At 42.0% G+C, this 20171-nt stretch overlaps 1 protein-coding gene across 1 annotated transcript; it reads right to left on the bottom strand.

Annotated features, from left to right (window-relative positions):
• Positions 1-1267: 1267 nt before the first annotated feature.
• On the bottom strand, positions 1268-19919 carry TBL3 (transducin beta like 3). Its single transcript, XM_075179302.1, has 22 exons — positions 19798-19919; positions 18575-18626; positions 18380-18475; positions 18254-18301; positions 17164-17305; positions 16925-17009; positions 16644-16814; positions 15681-15756; positions 15504-15600; positions 14680-14888; positions 13917-14058; positions 12899-12957; positions 11733-11839; positions 9612-9759; positions 9006-9236; positions 7231-7301; positions 6996-7152; positions 5369-5427; positions 5180-5283; positions 2582-2653; positions 1899-2057; positions 1268-1808 (listed from the first exon to the last, which is right to left on the bottom strand). Exons 1-22 carry the CDS (start codon positions 19827-19829, stop codon positions 1648-1650), a joined length of 2478 nt encoding a protein of 825 aa, XP_075035403.1. The 5' UTR covers positions 19830-19919; the 3' UTR covers positions 1268-1647.
• Positions 19920-20171: the final 252 nt, after the last annotated feature.

Below are 20171 nucleotides of genomic sequence, written 5' to 3'. Positions count from 1 at the left end.
GCCATGAGCGTTTCCTGGCGCGCCACTGAGGGAAGCTTTTTTTAAAAAAACAAAAACATTTTGGTATCCAAATCATTGTTATTTTATCCTATAGAAAAATTTGACTTACATGACTGAATTTTACCTAATGCCACAAATGAAGAAAACCTAACTTAATGTAATCTGTTTTTTTTTAAACACAATTTGGTGTAATTTTTACTCCAAATACACCTCTTTTTATAGAATAACCACTACTGACTCTGGAGTTGGTTTTGGGGACCGAAGTAGATTATTATTTTCTTCAAAAACATAAGTACTTAATTGTACTTTTAATATAAAATGATTAGCATATTTATTCATAGCACAAAATAGCTTTCCTAAGACAAGGATTATGGAAACAAAAGGCTCTTTGGTTACAAGATGGAAAGATAAATTAATTAACTAAAAATAGCCACTAGGCATGTACTGCCCATAAATTAAAAGTAATTGAAGATGGAAGCGCCCTTAATGGTAATTGTAGCTTTGTCATGTAATCATTTTGGTATTTACAAAACTCGCCCATCTCCAGTAACAAAGAAACGACTGTGATAGTCTGACACAGCTGTGGTAGTGTGCAGTGAACAACACACCAAGACAGACCGTATTCTACAATTTACACCTAAGCTTCTCAGAGCTAAATAAACCGGAGATATTGTCTCTACGTAATCCTTGGCTACAGTGCACAGTTTGTGCCAGCAAATTCTATACAAGATCATCATCATTTATTTATATAACGCCAGCAAATTCCGTAGCGCTACAAGACGAACCTCATTATTTCATTAGGCCCCTGTCAAAAGAGGTCAAACTACCTGGGCTATTAAGTCCCCAAACACAACAAGGGCCAAGGTAAACACATAGAGGGACATGTGCAACCTAGGCCCACACAGAGGGACAGCACTGACTATAAAAATAATCTGTTTATAATATATTACAGTTACCGCGGCATAACAGATTCTACACACTTGTTATTGTAGGAATGGAACATGTTCTAAACACATTCCTTCCTTATTACAGAGCTTTTGTATCACATTTCAGATGTTCAGATGACCAACGGTGCAGTATTAACTTATAACCGCCTCTATGCAGCAATAATTAATTCGTAGAATGCACAGGATAGTAACGGCAGATAATCCTATATATGAAAGGCTGATTGGACCATGGTATGCGAGGTGTTGAGGACATAAAAATACACAAATGGAGTAACCAAGTCGTGCACAAAATACTCTTCATGTAAAACCGCACACAGAAATGTAATAAAACTGCTGTATTGGTTGGATTGTATATATGCCACATGCAACATCTTATGTGCTGTAAACCACAATTTTCTGGTTCAAACACACAAGTAAAATGTTACAGTCCTTATCTGCTACAAAAAAAAGTGAGCTTCAACTTTTGAGAAGAAATGAAGTAAATAAAACAAAGTTGTGTAAAGGTGTCCACATAAAAACAGTACATGGCCAGGCAGGCTCATAGGGACACCCCAAGTCCCGACGTGCCTGTGGGCTTCCAGTAGCCACACACAAGCCATCCAGGATGATTGGCAGTTTCGTCAGTGCATCATACGCAATGCAGGAGGCTGAAGACTGCTGCAGCCCATAGATGCCTCTGGGTAAATGGTGAGAGATGTCCTCATGCCTTGGCGTCTTCCTGCATGGTCACATCCTGACCGAGTATAGGTACGGGTGCATTGTCCTTCTCCACCGGTAAATCCGTTATTCTCATGTGCTTCCACATGAAGTCTACAAACATGGAGGCCTGCAGCAACCGCGCCATCCTCTGCATGTGTCGATCTGGTGGGAAGACAAAGGAGAAGTCACGTGAGAACCATGACACACGCAATCGGTCATATGCGAGTTGTGGCCGGGTGCTGATAATCTCACCTGTGTAGGGTATGAGTGCCTCCACGGTGCCCCGGATGCCGGTGTATTGAAGCAGGGTATCGGGGGGCTCGTGGGTGAGGAGAATATGTAACACACATTGAGCTTCGTGGCAGTTGCGGGAGTTCGTGTTCCAGACGCTGCAGTATCTCAGGATAGACTCTGAAAGCAACAAGGAACAGAGCATCCAAGAGGTATTAAACATTCGCTCCAACAACCTTCAGATCCGTTATAAGAAGTAATCACATATAAAATACAGAGATTAGTATTATCCAGTCTACTAAGAGAAAAATCGACATTTCTCAGTGATACCAACAGTCTTTAGTGAATGCAGTTTGCATTTTCATAAATACTGGTTTACACTGGTGCTTTCACTGTTTATAGAGAATCTGCACATTTTTTAAAAAATAAATAAAAGCAATTCCCTATTATCCATATCAAATGTAAGTGATCATGAGTTTAATGCAGTGTATAAATGCAAAATGAAGCAATAATGTTTAGATCTGAATATAAATATGTCTCATAATGAGATTACAGCAATATTAGGCAGGAATAACATCTTTATACTATGATAGATACTGTGGCAGGATGAGGACATGTAACACAGGCTTTGTCCTCATGGTAGGTAAGCTGTGCTCCTGCAGACATCAATACAACCAGGTGGAGCATATAACGTGTTTATTTACCTTTCTGGTCAAGGCGTAACCTCAGGATGTTTTTCTCCAGATCATCTTTTCCTTGCGGCTCACGCAGGATAGCTGGAACATAGCACAATGTTATCAGTGTGGTTCACTGGAGGGTCACTCAACCAACCCATCTCACAAATCCCATTGGCGGGCACATGGCACACTGTCCTTGGAGGTGTGGCTAGAACTAGAGAGTGTGTTGTGATTGGTATAGCTGTGCTTGGAGGTGTGGCTAGGGGTGGAGAGTGTTGTGATTGGTATAGCTGTGCTTGGAGGTGTGGCTAGGGGTGGAGAGTGTTGTGATTGGTATAGCTGTCCTTGGAGGTGTGGTTAGAGATGAAGTGCATTATGATTGGTATAGATGCATTTGGAGGTGTGGCTATAAGTAGAGAGTGTGTTGTGATTGGTATAGCTGTGCTTGAAGATGTGGCCAGAAGTAGAGAGTGTGTTATGATTGGTATAGCTGTGCTTGGAAGAGTGGCTAGAAGTAGAGTGTGTGTTATGATTGGTATAGCTGTGCTTGGAGGTGTGGCTAGGGGTGGAGACTGTTGTGATTGGTATTGCTGTGCTTGGAAGAGTGGCTAGGGGTGGAGAGTGTTGTGATTGGTATAGCTGTCCTTGGAGGTATGGCTAGGAGTGGAGAGTGTTGTGATTGGTATAGCTGTGATTGGAGGTGTGGCTAGAAGTAGAGAGTGTGTTATGATTGGTATAAGCTGTGATTGGAGGTGTGGCTAGAAGTAGAGAGTGTGTTATGATTGGTATAGCTGTGATTGGAGGTGTGGCTAGAAGTAGAGAGTGTGTTATGATTGGTATAGCTGTGCTTGGAAGAGTGGCTAGGGGTGGAGAGTGTTGTGATTGGTATAGCTGTCCTTGGAGGTATGGCTAGGGGTGGAGAGTGTTGTGATTGGTATAGCTGTGATTGGAGGTGTGGCTAGAAGTAGAGAGTGTGTTATGATTGGTATAGCTTTGATTGGAGGTGTGGCTAGAAGTAGAGTGTGTTATGATTGGTATAGCTAGAGTGGCTAGGGGTGGAGAGTGTTGTGATTGGTATAGCTGTCATTGGAGGTGTGGCTAGAAGTAGAGAGTGTGTTATGATTGGTATAGCTTTGATTGGAGGTGTGGCTAGAAGTAGAGTGTGTTATGATTGGTATAGCTAGAGTGGCTAGGGGTGGAGAGTGTTGTGATTGGTATAGCTGTCATTGGAGGTATGGCTAGGGGTGGAGAGTGTTGTGATTGGTATAGCTGTGATTGGAGGTATGGCTAGGGGTGGAGAGTGTTGTGATTGGTATAGCTGTGATTGGAGGTGTGGCTAGAAGTAGAGAGTGTGTTATGATTGGTATAGCTTTGATTGGAGGTGTGGCTAGGGGTGGAGAGTGTTGTGATTGGTATAGCTGTGCTTGGAAGAGTGGCTAGGGGTGGAGAGTGTTGTGATTGGTATAGCTGTGATTGGAGGTGTGGCTAGAAGTAGAGAGTGTGTTATGATTGGTATAGCTGTGCTTGGAAGAGTGGCTAGGAGTGGAGAGTGTTGTGATTGGTATAGCTGTGATTGGAGGTGTGGCTAGAAGTAGAGAGTGTGTTATGATTGGTATAGCTGTGATTGGAGGTGTGGCTAGAAGTAGAGAGTGTGTTATGATTGGTATAGCTGTGATTGGAGGTGTGGCTAGAAGTAGAGAGTGTGTTATGATTGGTATAGCTGTGCTTGGAAGAGTGGCTAGGGGTGGAGAGTGTTGTGATTGGTATAGCTGTCCTTGGAGGTATGGCTAGGGGTGGAGAGTGTTGTGATTGGTATAGCTGTGATTGGAGGTGTGGCTAGAAGTAGAGAGTGTGTTATGATTGGTATAGCTTTGATTGGAGGTGTGGCTAGAAGTAGAGTGTGTTATGATTGGTATAGCTAGAGTGGCTAGGGGTGGAGAGTGTTGTGATTGGTATAGCTGTCATTGGAGGTGTGGCTAGAAGTAGAGAGTGTGTTATGATTGGTATAGCTTTGATTGGAGGTGTGGCTAGAAGTAGAGTGTGTTATGATTGGTATAGCTAGAGTGGCTAGGGGTGGAGAGTGTTGTGATTGGTATAGCTGTCATTGGAGGTATGGCTAGGGGTGGAGAGTGTTGTGATTGGTATAGCTGTGATTGGAGGTATGGCTAGGGGTGGAGAGTGTTGTGATTGGTATAGCTGTGATTGGAGGTGTGGCTAGAAGTAGAGAGTGTGTTATGATTGGTATAGCTTTGATTGGAGGTGTGGCTAGAAGTAGAGTGTGTTATGATTGGTATAGCTAGAGTGGCTAGGGGTGGAGAGTGTTGTGATTGGTATAGCTGTCATTGGAGGTGTGCTAAGAGATGGAGTGCATTATGATTGGTATAGATGCATTTGGAGGTGGGGCTATAAGTGGAGCGTGTGCTGTGTAGATTACAAGAATCTAATTCATAAGTAAATATAGACTGTTGCCCATTTGGGGGTATTCTCCATATACAAATAAGAGAAAACATTGCAAGAAAGAAAAAATAAAATCATATGGAAGGAGGCAGCTGATTGGACAGGTGACACGTTCTCTGTCTCACCTCCTGTCCCACAAGTTACATTAAAGCAATACGGTTTGTTCACCTTTTATAACTGTGAGTACGGTATAAGGTTGGTCTAAGGCAATAGCCAGGCCCAGCGCCTTCAGGAACCTCTTCTCGTGTAGCAGGTTGGACAGCTCCTGTTGTCTGGTGGAGGAAGAGAGATAACAGAGGACGTTAGGATACCACGTGGTACGATCTGACACGCTGTATGCCGATGGTCATTACTCACTTCAAGATCTCATCTTCCTGCTTGGCCTGTGCCTCAGCCATCTCCGTCTCTGTGACGTCCTGTGAGCAAACCAACCACCAGTTACATACAAGAGGCTCTGTACATGACCAGCTGACATTACCGCACAATGTGTTGTATAACAAAATAAAAACCACACATTTATATTTGTTTTTTTGCTTTTTTAAGTTGTATCTGTTATGCAGTTTTAAAGAAAAATCATTAATATATAGCCTGTGTAAACGCCTAATTGCAATATACAAAGATTACCACACATATCAATGCTGGGAAAAATCATCTGTTAAACTGCCTGCCCGCCCTCTCGGTGTAATCAATGCCTTAGCTATCATGCAAACTAGCTGTTGGTTCATGGGACACTCAGCTCATGTGATCTTCTAGAGCCAATGAGCTTGCAGCTGGCAGCTTGATGATGTCACTGGATGTTCCTCAGGACCACAGTGAGCATGCTGCCGCCAGTACATGGGCTGTTCTCTCTCATGAATACTGACGAGTATTCACAGCTGCCTATGAGATGTCTAACTTCATGCTGGCATGTAAAAAGGTGAGTATAGGAGAATCTACACATCTGTAAAACGCAGTACATATAAGTTACATTATAGATTGTCTGCTCTGCTATCTGTCTGATGTACGGTTATGTGCAAGAGAAAAGTATCCTAAGTTTAATGTAGCAGCACCAAGTATTTCAATCACTCAAATTTACAATTTTCTGTAAAATAAACCTAGTTTGGGGATTCTTTACTATATGCAGCCGGGGGTACAGATTAAACTCAGCAATTAAGGCTCTACAAACAAAATGACACGAAAACTGGTGCGGACATAACTGCAAAAAATAAAACATATTTAGCACTTAGGTAGCACATAATAAGCTCAGTCCATTGATTTCCGACAGGGAAAGATGGCTGCTTCTGTTGTATGATGTGCTTACTGGACACGGTGTCACCATATAGAATCATAGGGGTAAATTTATCAAGCTGAGAGTTTCCGATGGAATTCAAAAGAGCAGATGTTACCTATAGCAACCAATCAGATTCTAGCTGTCATTTTGTAGAATGTGCTAAATAAATGAGAACTAGGATCTGACTGGTTGCTATAGGCAACATCTCCACTTTTCAAACCAACCAGAAACTCTCAGCAAGAGACCCATTTTGTGTGTCGAATGTTATTATAACATAGATCATTATCATCTTTTTTGGCAATCACGTCTTCATACAATTTCCGTCATTATGGGAGAGATTCAATTAGGAGAGAAGTACGCTCACTTTCACCCATTAAGGTAAGGGATCTACGCTCAATTTTCTACGCGCCTCTACAGGAGGCGGCAAGGACGTTTGAAACGATCAGCAAAGGGATGAAAGGCGGCTCAGCGAGCGGGAAGGCATTTCATTTACACACACACACACACACACACACACACACACACACACACACACACACCATGTTTCATTCAAGCTGTAAGGTAGATATAGAACTTTATAGATGATGTTTGTCAGTAATCTACACAATAGACATATCTAACGAAGACGTCGCCCAGCAATCATGCATTTTCCAGCCAGGAATGAGATATCCAGACTGTGTCCCAGATCTCCATAAAGACAGATAATCCCCCCACCTTCCACAGGACGATGCTGGAGTCCGCAGATCCAGTAACCAGAGCGCTGTCCAGTTTGTCGCTGTGCAGACCCCAGACTTTGTCCTCGTGGTCGTCCAGCGTCTTGATGCACTCATTAGTTTTAATGGTCCATAACTTCAGCAGGCCATCGGAGCCACTGAGGACAGAACAGGTATGTTTGATAACAAAGTCCATGCAGGTGGGTGAACGGATGAGATGAGTTGTCAGTACTTACCTTGTCAGCAACTGCGTTCCACGACTCACAAAGATGACCTTTAGTACTGAGGCATCATGTCCCTCGAATGTCTGTAGAGGGGAGAAACAAACCACATATCTGAAGTTACCCTTATGTAGAGGTGTTTCACATATATTTTGTTGTTTCTGCAGATTTTTGCATTGTGAACACTCTAAAGCTCTGATTGGCTGGAGAATGGAATGTAAAAGCAGCCAGCCAATCAGGATTCACATTCAGTACACACCCTCCATTCCCAGCACCTTAGAATATTCATGGGGGAAGCCCAAAAAGACAGCATAAAATGTATTATGATCATGTCCAGGGGTCAGGTCATGTTGGGGGGTGTAGTGTCCAATGTCTGTATACAGTGTAATAGAATTGTATTATGATCATGTCCAGTGGTCAGGTCATGTTGGAGGTGTAGTGTCCTATGTCTGTATAGAGGGTAATAGAATTGTATTATGATCATGTCCAGTGGTCAGGTCATGTTGGGGGTGTAGTGTCCTATATCTGTATACAGTATAATAGAATTGTATTATGATCATGTCCAGTGATCAGGTCATGTTGGGGGTGTAGTGTCCTATGTCTGTATACAGTGTAATAGAATTGTATTATGATCATGTCCAGTGGTCAGGTCATGTTGGGGGTGTAGTGTCCTATGTCTGTATAGAGTGTAATAGAATTGTATTATGATAATGTCCAGTGGTCAGGTCATGTTGGGGGTGTAGTGTCCTATGTCTGTATAGAGTGTAATAGAATTGTATTATGATCATGTCCAGTGGTCAGGTCATGCTGGAGGTGTAGTGTCCTATGTCTGTAAAGAGTGTAATAGAATTGTATTATGATCATGTCCAGTGGTCAGGTCATGTTGGGGGTGTAGTGTCCTATGTCTGTATAGAGTGTAATAGAATTGTATTATGATCATGTCCAGTGATCAGGTCATGTTGGAGGTGTAGTGTCCTATGTCTGTATAGAGTGTAATAGAATTGTATTATGATCATGTCCAGTGGTCAGGTCATGTTGGGGGTGTAGTGTCCTATGTCTGTATAGAGTGTAATAGAATTGTATTATGATCATGTCCAGTGGTCAGGTCATGCTGGAGGTGTAGTGTCCTATGTCTGTAAAGAGTGTAATAGAATTGTATTATGATCATGTCCAGTGGTCAGGTCATGTTGGGGGTGTAGTGTCCTATGTCTGTATAGAGTGTAATAGAATTGTATTATGATCATGTCCAGTGGTCAGGTCATGTTGGGGGTGTAGTGTCCTATGTCTGTATAGAGTGTAATAGAATTGTATTATGATCTTGCCCAGTGGTCAGGTCATGTTGGAGGCGTAGTGTCCTATGTCTGTATACAGTGTAATAGAATTGTATTATGATCATGTCCAGTGGTCAGGTCATGTTGGGGGTGTAGTGTCCTATGTCTGTATAGAGTGTAATAGAATTGTATTATGATCTTGCCCAGTGGTCAGGTCATGTTGGAGGCATAGTGTCCTATGTCTGTATACATTGTAATAGACTAGTAATATGTGATGGTGTGAGGTATAGGGTGTTAAATCTGCTTCATTTGAGTTTGTGTTCAGAATCATCAACACCACTATAACATTTGTACATACTTACACTGTAACACATACATATATTGCAAAGCGTTGCTCTTACTAGTTATTACCATCAGAAAAGTTTAGCTCTCAAGTCATTGGATTTTGGCATTTACTATAAATCAATCATCTCCATTTTATATGAAAGTCTAAGGATTTTTGTTTCAAATCTTATTCACCTTGAGGCAGCTAAAGTCCGTCAGGCTCCAGAGTTTGATGGATCCATCAGCGGATGACGTGGCTACGATTTGGTCCACCGGTGAGAACTGCACGCACCATACGCCCCTCTTGTGTCCTCTGAAGACACCTATGAGGGAGAGGTCTGCAGAGGACCACAGCTTGGCCGTTTTGTCCTGAGACCCTGATACGATCAGCTTGTCATTGGGAGATACTGCTACGCTGTTAATATCCTGTATGTAGAACAGAGCGGACAAGACGCTCACACATCAGGCGTGCAAAATACCATGTATACAGTAATAACCCACAACATAACGAACAATATAAGCCAACATCAACATTAGATAAAAAAAAAAGTGAAAAAAAAAAAAGACAAAAAAAAATTATTAAAATCTAAAATATTAAGGGCCAAAATATAACACAGGGAGTCCTTTATACTATACCTAAATAAGTAGGATGTTCTTGTACACTTTCATATCTAGCCTTTAAAAGAAGGTGTCTAATATTGAGATCTTGCACAGCTCAGATCTTTGTTATGAACGGGAATCAGATTGTGGTTACAGACTGAGCTGTAAGTCTGATGCTGGGATCTGGATTGTATATCTCACCTTATCATGACCCTTTTCTGTACAACTAGCGTATAAACTTTCAAGCCCGGACGTTTGGCCTTTGGCCGGCTTGGAGATGGACTCGGGAAGCTTCCAGGTCTTCAGTGTGAAATCCTGGCTGCCGCTGACGACGAAGGACACCTTTAATCTGCAGAAACAGAAACAGCTGCTGAAGACACCAATAAGACAAGAGGTACATCACCTAAAAGACACTAGATAACAGTGGCACAGTGGTTAGCATCTCTGCCTCACAGCGATGGGGTCATGAGTTTGATTCCCAACCAGGGACTTATGTATGTGGAGTTTGTAACACACAGGGTTATAGGCTGTAGTTTGTATTACATATCTATAAAATGACCTACTATAAAACAGATGGATGACATCTACGAAGTGAGCCCACTCTATAAATGCATGAAAGACTTGGGAAGAAAGTAATTACATTTTTGTTATTACAGAAAGCAAGACCTAATTTTTCCTACATTTCAGTTGGCTGCACCTTACATGGGATCACACAAAGAGGGTGTACAGTCATAGCCAAAAGTTTTGAGAATGACACAGATATTATTTTTCAAAAAGTCTGCTGCCTCAGTTTTTATGATGGTAATTTGCATATACTCGAGAACGACATGAAGAGTGATCAGATGAATTGCAATTCATTTCAAAGTCCCTCTTTGCCATGACAATGAACTTTATCCCAAAAGCAACATTTCCACTGCATTTCAGCCACTGCCACAAAAGGACCAGCTGACATCAGGTCAGTGATTCTCTCGTTAATACAGGTGAAAGTATTTCCAAGGACAGGGGTGGAAATCACTCTGTCATGCTACTTGAGTTAGAATAACAGACTGGAAGTTTTAAAAGAAAGATGGTGCTTTTAATCATTTTTCTTCCTGTGTTAACCATGGTTACCTGCAAGGAAACACGTGCAGTCATCATTGCTTTGCACAAAAAGAGCTCCACAGGCAAGGATATTACTGCTAGTAATATTGCACTTAAATTAACCATTTATCGGATCATCAAGAACTTCAAGGAGAGAGGTTCAATAGTTGTGAAGAAGGCTACAGGGCGTCCAAGAACGTCCAGCAAGCGCCAGGACCGTCTCCTAAAGTTGATTCAGCTGCGGGAACGGGGCACCACCAGTGCAGAGCTTGCTAGGGAATGGCAGCAGGCAGGTGTGAGTGCATCTGCACACACAGTGAGGCGAAGACGTTTGGAGGATGTCCTGGTGTCAAGAAGGCCAGCAAAGAAGCCACTTGTCTCCAGTAAAAACATCAGGGACAGACTGATATTCTGCAAAAGGTAAAAAGGGGTTGGACTGCTGAGGACTGGGGTAAAGTCATTTTCTCAGTCCTGTGTCATGCCAACAGTAAAGCATCCTGAGACCATTCATGTGTGGGGTTGCTTCTCAGCCAAGGGAGTGGGCTCACTCACAATTTTGACTAAGAACACAGCCATGAATAAAGAATGGCACCAAAACATCCTCCAAGAGTAACTCCCAACCATCCAAGAACAGTTTGGTGATGAACAATGCCTTTTCCAGCATGAAGGAGCACCTTGTCATAAGGCAAAAGTGATAACTAAGTGGCATGGGAATCAAAACATCGAATTTGGGGCCATGGCCAGGAAACTCCCCAGACCTTAATCCCATTGAGAATTTGTGGTCAATCCTCAAGAGGCGGGTGGACAAGCAGAAACCCACAAATTCTGACACACTCCAAGCATTGATTAGGCAAGAATGGGCGGCCATCAGTCAGTATGTGGCCCAGAAGTTGATTGACAGCATGCCAGGGCGAATTGCAGAGGTCTTCAAAATGAAGGGTCAACACTGCAAATATTGACTCTTTGCATAAACTTAATGTAATTGTCAATAAAAGCCTTTGACACTTATGAAATGCTTGTAATTTTACTTCAGTACAATAACAACATCTGACAAAAGGGTCTAAAAACACTGGAGAAGCAAACTTTGTGAAAACCAATACTTCAAAACTTTTGGCTATGACTGTATATGGCTTGGGGACCATATCGATGTAAAAACTGATCAAAAACATCTTAAACTTTTATATTTGATTTGTATTCAGTATTATCTGCAGATTTCATACACACAAGCGGAGGTGAACTTGCCTTGAACAGGAGATGGCTCCAATACCATTCGTGTGACCACCGCCCATTGCCACGCATTTCACCTTGCCGGTGGATTTATTCATTCTCCACACTCTGACGGTCCGGTCCTGTATGAGATAGAGAGAGATTTACATATGGATCTTGCTGAATCGTACAGAGAGAGGCTACAGGAAAAGAAGCAACCAGTGACCAAACATTGTTTGAGATTAAGGGCTAGATTTACTAAACTGAGGGTTTGAAAAAGTGGGGATGTTGCTTATAGCAACCAATCAGATTCTAGCTGTCATTCTGTAGAAAGTACTAAATAGATGAAAGCTAGAATCTGATTGGTTGCTATAGGCAACATCCCCCCTTTTTCAAACCCGCAGCTTAGTAAATCTAGCCCTAAGTCCTCTCCTATAGGACACTAGTTGTCCTTTCCGGTAGAATCTCCTTAAAGGTTTAAACCTTTAGCAAAATATGACAGTGCTTAAACAAAATATTCCCTATAGTAGCTGCTACAATTCTGGACATAACTTAGAGGTCCCCGAATTAATTTGATCTCCCTGATCCCTATACATGAACAGAATTCCCCCATTCGCTCTATGAAGAGTAAGGCATTTCTGTATGTACCCAGGGCCCTGTAATGATTTTAGCTTCTCTAAGGAAATCCTCATATTGACTGCAGTTACGTCAGACAGGTAAAATCGGCCAACAGGAATATGCTTTATTAAACGATCTTTGCACGAAGAAAAGCATTACTGACAATCATTTATTTATAACACTGTTTCCAATCTAGTTTGGGCTGAAAATCTTATTAACAAGAAAGTTGTTACGGTTCTGAACTATGAATTTTAAATTTGGGTAATTTCTATTTAAGCTCCTCGACTTCCAAAACTGTAAAGCCAGTCCCAATATTGTTTCTGTGCCAGGATAAGACATGGCCCAAGCATAGACTGTGATTCTTGTCCTTGAATCAATCATCGACCACACCCCAAGGCCAAGGGCAGCCGCTTTGGCTGGTTCACCTCCGTACAAGCTGCAGTTACCATCCGATACAAGTCTAAGCTGGTCTTACAGTTGCTTTTCTAGCGCTGTAGGATGTCTAAGTTATCAGATAGCGGATACCTATTTCAGAGGACATGTCAGCACGATAATAATGGTTACCTGTAGTGTTGCAGACATACCTTAGCACAGCTGGCAAAGACGAGGCCTTTCTTAAACACGTCCAGGGCAAGAACCGTCTCTGGAATGTGAGGAATGACAGAATTGTTTCATTGGAATGTTCATGTAAAGTTCTGCTGATCCCCATTGTGCAGATTGGAGGGCGACGTAGAATGTTATGGTTACATAAAAGGTTTAGTGACAGACAAGTACTGCCCCCTAGTGTGGGTCCTCCAAGTATCGTGCTAATGAAGTCTACAACAGGGGGCCCATGCTTCAGCTCTAACCGTCTACAAATAAATACATCTGTATCTGGATAAGTGGCTCAAACTATTAAGGGAATCAATGTTGGCATGAGCCGCAGCTCATAGCATGTGAACAGACCCAGAGGGCGACTAGTGGAGAATACCTGGGTTCCTAAATACCTAGGTCACACCATATGTCAGTTAAAGGGAAGGTGAACATCCCCCATTTAAGGAATAAATCTGAAATTCTGGACTAACCAAAGCTATACCACATCCCAAAAGCTTACCTGTAAGGGCTTTGGGTATGTTACAACTTCTGATATTACTCCCTAAACAGAATCTCCAGATTTGGATGGAATTATGCTTTAACTAGAAGAACTGTCTGTGGGATGAATTTTAAAGGGGGTTAAAAAGTCTGAAAAATAAATGTCACTGACTTCAATCAATAAACAGCATTTTATCATAATCAGCGACACGATTTTGCTCTCAGCGTATAGATTATATTAAAACCCGCTCAGAAAAAGTCACGGCAGCCTCTAGTCAGCAACCAACCAATGGGAACCAGTTATTTTCTGATGACATTTGCTTATAGCAACCAATCAGATTCCATCTGTCATTTTTATAGTGCAGTACACACAATGAATACAAACATCTTATTGGTTGCTATGAGCGACATTCGTTTTCCTCTGTACTAGTTATTACATTTTAAAAATAAGCAGTTTTTCCTTTAGTTTAGCGTCATGAGCTGCTGCTTCCAGGTCACAGAAGGAATACACCATATATAAACCAAACCTACCTGTGTGTCCATACAGGATCTGGCAGTTCGATGTCGCCAACTCAAACACTTTAATTTGGGGGCTGTTTGTGGCCACAACAATGTGAGAATCAGATGGACCCAAGAATTTCACGTCCAGAACCTCGTCATTATACCCAGCAAACTGAGGGAAAAAACGAGGCAAATCTATCAGTGACTGCCTATAGCGAGTCTTAATCTTAAACTGTGGCCAATAACAGAAGTTGTATTTAAGCGAAAAATAAAAACAGTGTTGGTACATATATGTTTTCAATGGAATTACATTATAAATGACTTTACACTGCACTTGTCAAGAAGGCTAATAAAGTAAACCCTTTGTCTGCAACACTGGAGGCAGCCATTTTGTTTTCCCCAATGAACTGTCCAATGCAGCCTGTTAAAGCTCACTAGGAACCAGTGACAACACTGAGAATGCTGCCTATATGTTCACTGGTGACATCAAAGCATCCCTTTGTGAGGCGCACAGCAGCCATTTTGTGGGCTGAGCCTATTATTCAAATACAGCCTATAAATTCACTAGGAACTAGCGACAGGCTTGGTGCACGCGGCAGCCATTTTGTGGACTGAACCAATATTCTGTCGTACCTAACTCACTAAGAACCAGTAACATCCATGAGGCACCAAAACACTGCATTCCCGTGAATATTGCTTCAGCCTACAAAATGGATGCCTAAAGTGTGTGCAGACAATGGGCGCACTCTTAATGAAATAGAGACGTTCAGACCCTCACAAACCATGACGTTACCTGCTTCTGTAGATCTAGGTTGTGGAGATCGTACATCAGGATGTTGTGTTCTGCTGTCACGGTGACAATCTCCTGGTGATTAGGGAGAAGCAGGCAGTGGGTCAGACTGTGCTCATCGCTCTCTTCCTCCGAGGTCCTCTTAGAGGTGTGAGGTGAGGGCTGACTGAACACACACTTGGAGGTGGCTGCGTCCCACACCTGGAGGATGCCTGCGACAAGCGTTTAACTCGTTATTATAATTTTGTACAGCAATTTACGCTTAAGGGGGCGAGGAATAGGTTTAATTTCCCATATCAAAGAATGTAAGCACTAAAAACATTACATTTATTATATCTTGTGGGTGATTTACTAATATTTCTCAAAGGTGCTTCAGTTGTAAAACAATAAATAAAATAATAAAAATATCATAAAAAATATATAATAAAATAATGTATTATTCTACCTTTATTTATATTGTGCCACTAACTTCCACAGCACCGTACAGTGGGGTAAAGCACGTAGTACAACAGCACAGTACAAAACAAAAAAAGCCAAATAAGGGACATTCAACAAGCATAAATACAAGAATTTAAGCATACTGCTGTACATATAACACGTGATAGGTTGGGCATATAACAAACAATCCCAGAACATAGAAGAAGTGGGGGTGGATTAGAAGACAGGAAGCCCTGCTACAAAGAGCTTACAATCTACTCGGATTAGCCTTCACTTTCTAACAAAATAAGAGGCCACTGCGCAGAAGAGCTTACAATCAGTTTATATTCTCATGTCTCAAGGCCAACCGTTAAAGAAGTAAAATGGCAAACCATGAGGGATAACCTCACCTTTGCTCCCAGCTGTAATGAAGAGAAGAGACTTTGGGTTCTGCTCTCTGGTGATTACATCAGGGGACTCTGGGAGAAACAGCACAACTTCCACACTCTGCCAGGAAACAGCAATGACGATTATATGTCACGGTAACGGTCACAACACTATAGATACAGGACAGGCGTCTCTCTCACCTCATACACTGGAACCGTCCTCTTAGGGCTCTTGGTCACCAGATCCCAGACAGTGCAGATTTTATCCCGGCCGGAACTGAAAACCAGAGAATGAATTACGACTACGTCTTCCTAGCACAATCCTGTGGTTTCGTTGGTAGTGATCTTTCACTATGCTACCTGGCGGAACTATATAGTGCCTCTGAAAGTGAAGTGCTGGGACTTCTACAGCTACAGAACCATGTGACCAAGATCATCAGCACATTCATATAAATGGCCCATCTTGTACAGATAGTGATAGACCCTGAGGCTGCCGCTGGTTCAGCATTGTGTAAGCATTGATGCAGGAACTTCCCGCAATTAAATTATCGCCAATGGAGGGGAAGTATGAAGCTGGGTACAGTTTCAAGGGATAAAATGTGTGTGGGGAAATTTTTAAATAAAAAAAAAAGGGACCTCTAAAATTATAATGCAAACTGATTTATAGAAAATAAAGAGCCACAGGTAACATTAACTACTATATGTATGTATGTATAGATGTAAAGATATCTTAGAAGACATCAATGGAGGCATTTTATCCAATGCACACTAGGTTATAATTGGAAGCACAGAGTGCAATTTGATTGGTTAATTTACATTCTTGCAAAAACAACTGACCCGGGATAATGAGAACCACCAACGTTTATTCTCCCAAATAAAAAACTAAAAGAAGATTTTAATCAGGTAGGTAGGTAAATTTGATGATGGACTGCATCAGGTTATGATTACTGTACCCAGCCACACAAAGTGCTTGAGCCCTGTACCATCAATATGTTTTGGCCTTTAGAGGTCTACATGTGGCCATCTTGGCGTGACCAATTTCATCACAGACATGTTTGGGCGACCAGGCTGAACAACTAGGCCATGGTGTACGGACAGGAAACAGGCCGACCATTCAGAAGGTTGTAACAGAGTAAATGTTCGTCCTATCTAGAGAGCCCTTACCTGATCATAGTGTCTCCATCGGGGGAGAAGCAGAGGGAGGTGACCGCGCTGTAGTGGGTCTCCAGAATACACAGGCACTGGCTGGACTTTAAATCCCATACGCGGATCTTATAATCCATGGAGGAGGAGAGGAGCTGCAGACGGGACATGTCAGGATGGAACTGGACCAAACTACAAGGGTAGAAGAGGTGATCAGAAGCCCAAATATCAGAGCAACATTGCAAAACACCATTAACGTTATCTTTGGAGATGTCAAGTGAACACCGGCGGTCAGTACATACTGGACAACTCCGGCCGACCCCTTCAGGTTATGGGTGCAGTATTGTTTGATGACATCCCAGATCTTTATGGTGCTGTCACAGCCTCCTATAGGTAGACATAGACAATGTGCAATCTCATCAGCATTGGGGCAGAATCAAATCCTAAACATACAGATCACTCCTTATACTGGAGGAAAAGTCACTCCAGATACAGTAACTTGGATACACGAGTAACACCCAATATAAAAATAATACTTTACCTGTAGCCAGTAGGGTGGAGGTGGGGTCAAAGGTCATGCCGGAGACCGGGGCCGTGTGGACGGCTTTCCAAGTGCGGGAACAGGTGCCCTCTTGCCATTGCCACTGTTTCAGAAGTAGGGCACGGCTGCTGGTTACCAGAATCTACGGGAGGCAAAATCAGAAAAAGACGCTCGAAGGCTTTAGATACGTGATGGTCAACCTGAAACACCTCATGGTGCGGCCCTTTAACCTTCAAAAGGGCCACACGCTACTCTTAATCTCAGTGATAAGTTAAAACAATACATTTAATCGAGAAAGAGACAGCTATCTGTAATAACACATCAGCCGACATTTGAAACAAGTGTTACAAGCTATAACAAACACAAAATGAGGGAAGGATGGAGCTGGGGACCACAGGTGAACGATTGAAGGGCCGCTTGTTGTCCATCACCGCTTTAAATAGTTAGCACGGGGATCAGGGAGAGGGAAGATCCCCCCTACCACCCAAAATAAAGATTAATTACTAAAATGGCAACATTACAGTTCGCTCTACTACCGCGGTGCCAGAGCATTTCCATATAGAAGAGCGAATAATTGATCTAGGGCTAGATTTACTAAGCTGCGGGTTTGAAAAAGTGGAGATGTTGCCTATAGCAACCAATCAGATTCTAGCTGTCATTTATTTAGTGCTTTCTACAAAATGACAGGTAGAATCTGATCGGTTGCTATAGGCAACATCTCCACTTTTTCAAACCCGCAGCTTAGTAAATCTAGCCCCTAATGTCTTTGCATTACAAACACTGTTCAAAAACATGAAGCATTCAACAAGATACCAGTTGGAGGGTCCTGATCTAGCTGGCTGGAAATATTATTTCTGCATAAACTAATATCATGATTTCATGAAACTTAGGCTGCAGTGAGTCAATGATTGAAGACAAAGGACCCTATGGAATACCCAACCATATGGACATGACGCAGCAGAAGCCTAAATGAAAATAGCCCCTGGAAGCGATAACTCTCAGATGAAAACTGCAGGTAAGTCGGTGCTTCACACTGGTCGGACAAGTCCTACGAGTTTGGCTGAATCCAGGAAAGCAAATACATATTTACCTCATCATCTGGACTAAGTGCAAAAGATGTGATGTCCTCCTGATCATCCTACGAATAAGAATCAGGTGGTCAGTATTCCAATGTAACAAGGATCCTTGTTTACATATAATATTTTATTTATTTTACCTGTTCTATAGTACGAGTAATGGCACCAGTTGCTATTTCTAGAACATTCAGCTTATTCCCACAGGTACAAAACAGGTGTGTTCCGTCTTTATTTGTCTGTCAAACAACAAAATAAACTGTCTGTAACAAGGAAAAACATATCTAAACCATTAGCAGATACAGAAAAAAATATTACTTCATTTCTAGTTAAAATACCTGAACTTTTCCACCTTTGTAGAAAGCTTCAATTTTTCTGTCCACAGCATAGCTGGAAAACAAAACATTGAATTAATAAACAACAGTGTGGTCAATGCAGGCTGGTGTATTGTGTGCAATTTAATACAATATAAGCAATGGTACCGTCACCGTTTTATTTCACACAGCTTATGTCATGCCACGATGGTGTCACTCTCAATGTGTTGCCTAGTACAGTCCCTACCACACTCTTAGGATATGTATCAAACAGCGGCTGCAGTGCAAGGAAGCAGCAATTAAAACCAGACTTATCTTGGTATATGGGACTTGACCTCCAGTCACCATAACATCATCTTTCTTTAATCCCCAGTATAAAAAGCCATTTATACAGAAATGTTATCATGAATGACACTGAATGTACAATGGTCTTATATGGTATGGTTATGGTATGACCCTGTGTCCCCTAGCAACAGTTGAAAACTGTCAAATAGCAGCAACTGGTAAATAAACCAAAAGAGCAAGATAGGGCCTTTAAACTGCAAAATGGTCATTTGGGTGTTAGTATTTTCGATAATTAGTATTAGCTGAATTATATTTGCAATAGAACATGAAAAGGATATATATTCATTAACAACAGTCTGCCCAAATGATTTGCCCGGTTTTAGAGATGAAGGCTGACTTGATTACACAGTTAAAAAGGATGCAAAAAAGTAGCCAGGATATCTGGTATAATGAAATTGAATTATCACTACATTTACTGTCTAATTGAACAACAGTAGGAAATGTTGGTAGATATAGAGCATCTCATAAACAATGTGTTTGTGTGTCTCTACCAAGTATAGAGCAGTGTCTTGTAACCAATAGCAATAAAAATTAAATAGCAAGTTCATGTATTGCCTCTTTTATTTATCTGTAATGACCTTGTCTGGATAGAGCTGCTGCATCTAAACATAAAGTCATTTGTCAGCAGTCAGGTCTCCTCTGGTGACAATATCTGACCACTACCCCCATCAGCCTGGATAAGCCTATAGAGACTACTACAGATGTGACACCAGACATCTTTGTGTACAGCAGAGATCAGTAACCAGGAACTCTCCAGCTGTTGTGACACTACAAATACCAGCAAGCCAAAGTATACCAGGGCATGCTGGGTCTTGTGGTTCCATACCAGCTGGAGAGCCACAGGGGTTGATCTACGACAAAGCTGTTATTGGGTAGATCATGGACCCTACTTCTACCCTTACTTGGTCTTGAACTGGACAGTGGACGCCGCCATGTTCTATCCTGTCCACTTGCTGCTCTGTCCCATACAGTCCTTACACACGTGTTCCGTACAGCACCACGGCGCTTCCGTCACTGTCACATGACGTCACTGCACGTAGAGGAAGTGACGGCGCACGACGCCATCTTGGTACACCCACATGTACTGAATAGAAATTCAAACTAATGTGAGCAGAGTCATATACTGAGAGCATGTTTTTTATTAAACATTTGGCCTTAAAATCAGGTTTAATTTTGAGGTTGAATTTAATTTATAAAAAGTGTTTTGGCAACATCAGGGTCTATCAGCTGTCAGTAATTGTAAAGTGATACAATAGAAAGTCAGGGAAGAACATGA

This window comes from Mixophyes fleayi, chromosome 7 (genome assembly GCF_038048845.1).
Source record: "Mixophyes fleayi isolate aMixFle1 chromosome 7, aMixFle1.hap1, whole genome shotgun sequence".
Lineage (NCBI taxonomy): Eukaryota > Metazoa > Chordata > Amphibia > Anura > Limnodynastidae > Mixophyes > Mixophyes fleayi.
Note: the sequence above shows the minus strand (reverse complement) of the source record. Positions and strands in the feature narration are given on the sequence as shown.

Coding starts and splice junctions, on each gene's coding strand:
- TBL3 (XM_075179302.1), bottom strand. CDS start 19,829: ATGGCGGCGTCCACTGTCCAGTTCAAGACCAA. Junction 15,601..15,680: donor GGACGGTTCCAGTGTATGAG/GTGAGAGAGACG, acceptor GTTTCCTGGCAG/AGTGTGGAAGTTGTGCTGTT. Junction 14,059..14,679: donor ACCTAGATCTACAGAAGCAG/GTAACGTCATGG, acceptor TTTTTCCCTCAG/TTTGCTGGGTATAATGACGA.